The sequence below is a fragment of the Lissotriton vulgaris genome, chromosome 3_2, assembly GCF_964263255.1.
Source record: "Lissotriton vulgaris chromosome 3_2, aLisVul1.2, whole genome shotgun sequence".
NCBI lineage: Eukaryota > Metazoa > Chordata > Amphibia > Caudata > Salamandridae > Lissotriton > Lissotriton vulgaris.
In genome coordinates this window covers 20,042,742-20,051,987 of record NC_141690.1, presented here as the reverse complement: position 1 = coordinate 20,051,987, position 9,246 = coordinate 20,042,742, and the positions used below count along the sequence as shown (strand labels likewise).

General features: G+C 49.0%; 1 protein-coding gene across 1 annotated transcript in view; it reads left to right on the top strand.

Moving 5' to 3' along the window:
• The first annotated feature begins 7,335 nt into the window (after window positions 1-7,335).
• Window positions 7,336-9,246, top strand: part of NWD2 (NACHT and WD repeat domain containing 2) — a 715,806-nt gene continuing 713,895 nt past the window's right edge. The window contains exon 1 of the mRNA XM_086964001.1: window positions 7,336-8,433. Coding sequence (XP_086820127.1) covers window positions 8,283-8,433 — 151 coding nt within the window. The 5' untranslated portion in view covers window positions 7,336-8,282. The remainder of the gene's footprint in view (window positions 8,434-9,246) is intronic.

The following is a 9,246-nucleotide window of genomic DNA, read 5'->3' as shown; positions in this document are numbered from 1 at the left end:
CATCTCATAATGAGACCCTAGAAGTCGTCTATGTCCCCCGCTGTATCTCAGTGGCGGGAAGAGGTGCTAAGTTGGGGCATGGCAGACAGCTGTACCTTGTGCAGGGAGGAATACTGCGGCCTGCATAAATACCCCATTGTCATGATGAGGGATGATATGCTTGAAACTTCTAAATTCCAAAATGAGGATGCAGAGTAAACTCCTTTCCAAACTGCTATACAAATCATCTCCCCCTATTTGTATGGATACAACTCAGGGGCTGCCCTATCTCTTCTATTGAGACACAACCACGTATTTGCAACCTCATGACACCCACTGACATTCACCATAATCCTCAACTACAAGTTATAGTCCTTGGCATTCTAATATGCTGCACCACTCAATCCAATGTAGAGACCTCACCTTTGATGTGAATACATGATGCATTCACACACAAACTTCCCATTTAGGCATAACATAGATCTGAGAGGCAGAGTACTGAGATGACAGCTCAGGGTTGTGTTAGGGGTATTTGGGTTCAATCTGGGGTTCTTCATTTCCTTTTCTTTTTTCTCTATTAGTTGTTCTCAATGAGTATTTGTACTGTAACCAACCACCAAAAGGGATCCACACACCCTCTAATAATACATTCGTAAGAGATCCGAACACCGTGGTATTTAAAATATGTTTCACACCTTAACTATGTTGCACGCCTTAAATATGTTGCACACCTTGGTATATACAATTTACTCTGAAATTACCACTTTGTCATTTTATGCTATATGTTCCTATACTTCTGTGTAGTATCTGCTAATATTCGTCCATCAAAAAGCAATAAAGTGTCTTTTGTTGTTTTTTAACTATCTGGAAAAGGCTTTTCTCCTTAAAATAACATTTATGGAGAAGAAGCTTTTTGGAAATGAGCTAGATCAGGGGAACGCACAAACATTTTCCCGGGGGCCGCAAAGTTTGGTCTTTTGCGTGACCGAGGGCCGCACTAATACCAGCGGGGTAGGGGGTTCAGTGTAAAGTCAGTGTAGGGGAAGCGAAGCATGTGTATCTAGTGGCTGAACTCGACTGGCAATGTGAAATAAGCTTCCCCACTTGACCAAATTGTGTCACCCAGGGCCATTGTTTAATTTCAATTTCCCTCCTTTCTCTTCATTATAACATATATGAAGACATTGAAAGACATGACTTCAGGATGCCTGCTGTACAAAGCAATCTCCTTTGCTTGGATGTAATCACTAATGACATTATTGTCAAGGGCAGGGCGGGGGGGCCTGATCATTTCTAAATTAATGTTTGAAAAACATCATTTTAAATTATTACTTCTGAATGCACTGCTATCATTTAATGGGTGAACATCGTTTACAACGAAATTTTTACCACACACTACCACTACAACGCAGGAATTACAACGAAAGTCGTTACAACGACTTTCGCTGGAGGGCGCTGTTGGATAGGGAATAGTTTCATTTTTTATCCAACACCTTGCCTACTATCCACAGGGACTGGAGTTGGAATAGAAAATTAAACTATTCCACTATCCAGCACCCCCCCCCCCCAACGCAAGTCGTTGTAACGACTTGCATTGTAATACCTGCGTTGTAAAGCCATGTGTGGTAAAAGCATGCATTGAAACGTCATGCAACCCATTTAATGTACTAAGGTAAAATTGCTCTAAAGTCAATGAAATACACTTTTTGAATTTTGAAAAGACTATCCTAATTTTACATGTTTGTTGTCTTTAAAAATTTATATGGTCCTAAATTTAGGGGCCTATTTCTTCCTTTTATTTAACTGCAAGTAACCCTGAATCAAGTGCTTGCTGTATAGTTAACATATTTTAATGTTAATGTTGAGTCAAAAACAGCAGCTCAGTCCTGCTGCTGCTCAGAGGGCCACATGTAAAGGTCAGGAGGGCCGCATACACCCCGGGCCGTACTTGGAGTATCATTGAGCTAGATGCTACAATAACAAAGTCTTCCAAGAACACAAAGCACATTTTCCCTTTAAAGGTGTTGTCTCCAAACCTTTTAAGTAATGGAACTGTGAGCCTTGGGTTTTTTCTAGAAAGTATGCTAAGCGATATTTTACAGAAGGAGATTTTAGCCTAAGAATACCTCAAAGACTCAGGAGTTTGGGTAACAGGCTGGATCAGGCACGAATCATTCCTGACTAGTCTTCCCTTCTGGATGAGGAATGTCCAGTTGGTGGAACACTGCTGGATTCCATCAGGGATTAATGGGTGCTCACATTTGATGAGGAGAGGCTATGGGATCGGGTTTCTCCAAAAGCCTCTGGAGTTGGGCACACTCCCTACGTTTAGTCCCAAGGATCATGTGAAAAGAGGCTTTGTAGTCTAGTGTTCTAGCCCTGTTGAACAAGAAGGCAATTGTTAAATTTCCTGCTGTAACAGAAAGGGGCAAGGGAGTCTATTCTATGCTGTTTCTGGTGCAGAAGGCAAATGGAGAATACAGACAAGGGAGTGAAACAATGGGTAAAGACAACCCATTTCAAAATACTCTCTTTGCCACAAGTTATTCCTTTCAGTGTCAGACGCTGACTTCCTGGCCACTTTTGTTCTTCAGGATGCCTTTCTCCATGTCCCCATTTACAAACATGATCACCAATTTCTGTGATTTGCAGTTGACCCTTTGCACTTCCAGTTTTCTGTGCTGCCCTTTGGTCTAAAGCCATTAGCATGGGTCTTTACCAAAGTCCTGGTCAGAGTGCTGCAACAGGAAGGCATTGCAATTCTTTTGTACCTGGACGACTGTCTAGTGTTCTCTTCCTCCCTGGAGACCACAGCGGCTCATGTCACTAGAGTACTTGCAGAGCGAGAACTTCATGGAATTGTATTGAATCTGAAGAACTCTCGCCTGATACTTGCTCAGGGCCAGACTTTCACTGGTGAAAGGTTTCTAACCAACGTAGGATTGGTTTCACTGACAGACAAAAGGATTAACAAGATTCACACTCACTTGTTGAAGATTATGTTGCAGGACAATCCAACGTCAGTGGACAGGTTACAGGTGCAGGGTGATCTTGTAGCATCAATTTCTCTGGTATCTTGGACCAGGTTTCATCAGAATAGGGTGGTGAGACACATTCTGGCTTATTGGTCCATGGTATCTCAGGACTTGCCTTTAAGGAATCCTGTGACAGTGGCCATGAGAGAGGAGCATTCTTGTTAGATGCAGTCTTCAAACATAAGGAAAGGAATCTGCCTTACATCCCAGACGCCAATCTTCCTGACAACCAATGCCAGCTCAGCGGGATGGGGAGCCTGGATAGGATCTTAGTTGGCCATGGGGCTTTATTCAGGACAACCTCAACCAGTAGTTGAGGTCCTCCAACTGGAGGAACTGCAGGCAACATATCGGGCGCCATTGGCATTTACTCATATGCTGGTGAACAAGAGCATTCTTGTAAGGACTGACATCAACACCGTCAAATTGTACCTCTACAAACAAGAGAGCACAAGCTCTTCTGCATTGTCAAGAATTTCCAACAAGATGTTTTTATGGGCATGGGAAAACATCCTTGGTCTGAAGGCGATTTACATTCATGGGAAACTGAATTTCAAGACCAACAAATAGAGCAGGGAGATTCCTTCCTCTCCGGAGTTCTGCCTGAACAGCCAGGCATATCTCAGGATTTCGCAAGGATGGAGCCCTCCAGAAGGGGCTTTGTTTGCATCAAAACAGAATTCTCTATTTCCCCTTTTCTGTTCAAGGGTGAAGGCGGATAAGGCTTGCACAGTGGATTCTCTGCCCTTCCCTCGGCCAAATGGAGTGTTTTATGCCTTTCTTCCTTTGCCTCTATTTAAGAGGTTTTTGATCAGGCTCAAACAAGTCAAATCAATAGTGTTCTTGATTGCTCCAGTATGGCATCATCTCATAATTTGTATCTCCCACAAGAGGGTCTCAAGGAAGAATACGCTACAACATAGAATAATCTATCCTATACTACTTCCAATGGATCCTAAATCACAAAGAATATAGGGTAGCAATGTAAAAAGAAAGGAAACAGTGGAAAGAGGATGGGCACAACAGTGGTGTGGACAAAAACCCTCACTCACCTGAGGGTAACGTGCTTTATCATCGGGCTCCTCCAACACACGAGGACCGCAAGGTACCCCGTGTGGGCTACAACTTACCCGAGAGGGAAGGAGCGGGAGTGCAAAACACGTTTATTTTCAATACATCAAAGGGGCAATGAGGGGCAGAGTGCAGAAAAAAAATGTGAAAGTGCATTAAAAATAACTCCATAGGGGCAACAACTTTATTCTTCCATCCTACGGGATAGTGGATAAAAGCATTGTGATGTAGGGTTATGGATATGCACCCTATCGCATGATCAACATGTTTCTGCCTAGATGACAATTAAGTTCAGGGCATTCGTCAGGACGAGAATCTATAAGTCACTCTACCAACATATAGTGCAAAAATAATAAGTACAAAACCACAATAAAATAATACTTAGGCCTCAACTCTTGACCATCAATCGGAATATCAATCAGTATGATTGGTCAGAAGGCTCTAAGATCAATGTGTCTAATCCAACTCAACTGTCTGCAGAGTCTCTCCATCAGCGTTCGTTCTGGACTCTGGAGGGACCTCCAGAGTCCAGAAGGAACGCTGATGCCGTATCCAAGAGGAGCAGATATGTTGAGAGACTGTTGTGCCCTCCCCTTTCCACTGTTTCCTTTCTTTTTACATTGCTACCCTATATTATGTGTGAGTTATGATCATCTCGTAATGACCTTAAAGGTAAGCATTGGGTTTCTGCTTGCAGTAGTCCCATCTCCCCTAGCATTCCCTGTCTTCAGGCCAGGTCCTTGGGAACCCTCAGGCTGAGGCTTGGAGATTGAAAGGGCGGTGTTAAGGGCAAAGGAGGTCTCTGATAGGGTTGCTTCCTCCATTGAGGTGTCAAGGGGGGCTTCCACTCTTTCCTCGTAATCAAGGCATTGGGCCTCCATTATTAGATTGAGGGAACACCCTTCCTCCCTCCAACCCTGATATGAACAGGCCATGTATTGAGTGGGGGGCTTGTGCCAACTATACAGAAGGTGATGAGGATGGGAGGGGCTTTTTCACCATTTTAAAATATAGGATGTTTGTGAGGCGCCGAAACCTCATTACTTAATTAGTTATTGTGAAAATGTACTTGAGTAATGCAATTACCCGTAAGTAATTGAAGCGTGTGCATGGCTTTCATGCAAAGAGGGAGCATTCTTTTAGGATAGTGTAGGTGCTATATGTGCACCAGAACAGGCCACACCATCATATGTATCCCCTTCTGTAATGCAGCAGCACCCTGGGAGACACAAATGGGCAGGCACCGCCATCGAGCTGGGGCACCCTACGTAATATGGCTCGAGGCTGCTGACTGGCTCATCCTTTGCCTACATTCGTGTGACAATATGTTTTGAGGTGAGCATAACTGGCGTAATTCTCTGTAGTGTAATTGTGTGGTGTTTGTACCGTTGGAACATTGCTAATGGGTAGCACTGCACTGCACAGATTCATAAGCAAAGATGCAGCCAAGGAGTGATTGGAGGCTAAGCACCTCAAACCTACTTACTACTGTCTTACTCTGCCCTTCGTAATACGATTATTCCGCCTCTACTACACCGCCGAGTGCATGTGCATAAGTAACAGAGCTGCAGCCCACAAGAGGAGAGGCAGCGCCAAGAAACAAGCCTCTTTCATTCGACAATACCTCTGACAGTAATTCTCCTTGGAGATGGAAAGGCTGCCAATAACAGCAGATGCGTTTAGACAAAACACGAAAGAACACTGAAAAACGGCAAATGGTTGCAAGGGAACGTGAGCGAGCGACGCCCGCTAGTCAAAGCATGCCGCTCAAGTCAACCTGTCAAGCACAGTAACAGGAGCAGAGAGTGACACAGAGGCCTTCTGGCGGTGCGTCGGCGCTGCGCGAGAGCTCGCTTTAAACGTGCGTTGTTTGCACACGCTTTAATCACTTCTCGGTCGTGGATCAGGACGCGCCGGCATCTTTGGATGTAGAATGAAAAGATAACTGCTTACGTGGGAGTCGGTGAGATGAACCCACCGCCAGTGTAGCGTTGTTAATTTGCCTACACGGATGGAAGTGACAGGCACGTACAAAGGGATGCCGTTGTGACACAAAGTGTGAACAGACTCGTGTTCCCAAACAAGCCGTCTTCTATCTAATTGGAGCTGTCTGTGTGAAGAGGCTCGTCTCAGTTGTAATAAAATGTGCTGCTCTTTAAAGGGGGTGAGCGCCCTGCTGTCAGAGCTGAGAGAGGCGTGTGCAGACCGCCCTCCTATATGTGTGCGACGGTACCAGGCCACAAGGGGGAGCTGTCACTAGTGTAGCAATAGGGTAAAGCGTAATTAAGAAAACAACTCTCTGTGGGCATGGGTTCAAGTTTTAGAGAAAACATTCGAGTACAAAAAACACAACGTTTGTCCGAGCTGGGATGCCTTCCTTTTTAACAGGACTGACGACTCATTCAAAAGTAATAAATAGTACTTAATGTCACCTTTCCACTTGAGAACACAATCCGATAAAGTCCGCACTGCAGGTGTAACCAGGCGGAAAGGCCATGTGGGCGTCTGTTTCGATAACGGGTTACTGTGTATGGCCGCCCGGCTGCACGCATTAGGTAAAGGAAACAGGCCACATCCTGATGTGGGTGTAGGTAGCTGGGCACTGGGACGCCTTCTCCGATTAGTGTCTTGTGCTTTACCCTGTGCGGCGGTACCTGTCGCCGTGCAGTGACCAGAGGCAGTTTTTGGCTGCGCGTAAAGGGCACCAGTGACACGGCTCCAGCTCTCGGCACATCACACACCGTGCCGTACTAGCCTTCAGGAGGTGGCGGCTGCTGCCTCTTGAAGGGGTCTGAAAGGCGGCGGGGAGGGGTGTCTCTGCCGCTTGCCTGCTCAGCCCAGAGTTGCGGCTCACTGAGGGAATGAATTAGTGGCCGGTGAGAGCACTAGGCGCGCCCAGTGCAGCAAGTGAGGCACCGCCCAAGGGGTCTCCACTGGTAGCTGCCGGGCTGGGGCTGCTGTTCGCCCCGAGCCCCTCCAGCGCCTGCGCGCTCCCCCCTGCGGTCAGCCTGTAGAGCTCCCTGCCCTGGGACGGATGCAGGACCAGTGCAGAGAGAGGAGGCGCGTCTTGACAGGCTGGCTGGAGGGCGTTCTGCCTGGGCGCAGCCGCGCTGAGCGCTCATCCCGTGCATCTGCACTGATTTCCCCGCTGTGCCTCTGGCGGTGGGAGCGGAAACCGCCTCAGAGGTGGTTCGACTGGCAGCAGGACCTCTCTCATCCCTGGCACAGGAAGCAGAAGGTTCCCTGGCAGAGAGCGGGAGCCCCGCTCCTCTGTGTCCGCCCCTCTCTGCTGGACAGCGCTTTCCGGACTGCAGGGACAGCAGCCGGGTCTTCATGCAAGCCTTTCAAGTGTCACGCGGGAAGCCCCCGGCCGCTGGGGCGCACAGAGGATCTCCAGCTGTCCCTCCCGCCCCCTCAGAGTCCCTGCTCAGTCTCTGCCCCGCGAACAGCGTGAACCAGCTGCCCCAACTCCCGAAGGCGTGTCGAGCAAGTGGGCAACGAGCTGCTTTAAAAACCGCGCAGGCACTGCGTGTCCAGGAATGCGAGGAGACAGGTTCATCTCTGTGGGAGAAGCTCGCGCCCTCCAGCAGACTCGGCCCCGAGCAGGCTATCCTCCGCTGAAGTCCAGTGCATGTAGCACGCAAGGATAGGCGCTGTGACACCGCACGGTGTCAAGTGGACAGGGCAGCGCCTCTGAAACTGGGGGCAGTTTCCTGGCGCCAAGACAGCTCTTAGCCTTACACTATTCCTGTATTCTTAAGCATGTGTTTTTTTTAAAGACCGATACAAACATCAAAGGCAGACGTCTTCACTTTGTAGCGCATAGAAGCCAAATACAAGAAAGGATGCAGCTACAGGAGTAAAGCATCTGAGTCACGCGAACTCTTCTTTAAACATTACCCTGATGTGAGCCGACTGGCACGGTGTGAAGCCGCAGGGACTGGCTGCAGGAGTTCGGGGCAGCTGGGAACCGCTGCCGTCACCTGCCAGCTTCGGAGCAGCAGCCCAGCGGGAGCCACACTGAGGAGAACCGGGGCAGAGCCGGGGGGACACGCCGGGAGCGCTCCATGGCCGCGTCGCCCGGTGGCAGCGCGGCCCCCAGGGGCGCCGGAGGAGGGGGGTGCTTCTGATCCCCCCGCAGCAGGATCCACGCCGCTGCGGAGATCGGGGCGAAAGCTCCCGTCAGCGCCAGGGAGGATGTGGCCCTCCGCCCCTGGCACCCGGCTGCCCGGGATCAGGGACTCTGCGCTCCGCCGGGCGGCCTTCTCTGGGAACCTGGCTGCGCTGCCCGCTCACCAGGTGCCCACAGGCCGGAGTGTGCGGGTCTTCATCAGCGCCAACCCGGAAGGTGAGTGAGGGATAGGGTCGGGAGAGGGCATCTGTGGGGTCAGGCAGAGGAGGAGATGGACCAGTGGCTAAACTGTAGTTTGTGAAACAGGGGACACGGCATTTAATCTTGGCTCCCTTCGCTCTACGGGCGTGTGATCCTGGGCACCTCGCAGTTCATGTGTCTTAATTCAAATATCTACCGATAAAAGGTGCACTTCAACCCTTTCCGTTCACTACATGTGCTCAATACAAACATTGTTCCGAGGTTTGCCAGAGCTGGGCATGATCTCTCTTTCTCCCCACAGGTGCGTGAAAAAGAAGCCTCGGCGCCTTCCTCAGGCCCACCTTGCACCTGTCGGCCCAGGCGGGCGGGGCGCCTGCAGCTAAGGCAGCCTCTTCGCAGTATTTCTGGCAGCTTGTCTTCCAGTGTTTATTTAATATGGTGTGCGTCTGTGTCGAGGGTCCCACTTGACATTTCTTTTGTGTACTTTTCCCGCTTCCCAAATGCTCAATAGATTGTCAACCCATACGAGTGACCTAGGAACTGAGGGCGTGGTGAGGCGAACTGAAGCTGGGTCCAATGTCACCATCCACCGAGTGACTGATACAATAAGAAATGTAACTTCCTACTGTTGTCCCCACCTTCGGATTTCCTGAAGTTTCCTGAATCTGGTGCATCAGCCCCTTCCCGGCGGACTCCTATGATTTGCATTTTTTACTGCAGTCCTATGTTTTAAGGTGTCCACTCGTATGATTTGCACTCGCTTCTGCAGGCCCTCCCTGGTGGTTTGCTCATATAGGGGGCAGTTGTTGCTGCAGCCTGCAGGCCCTG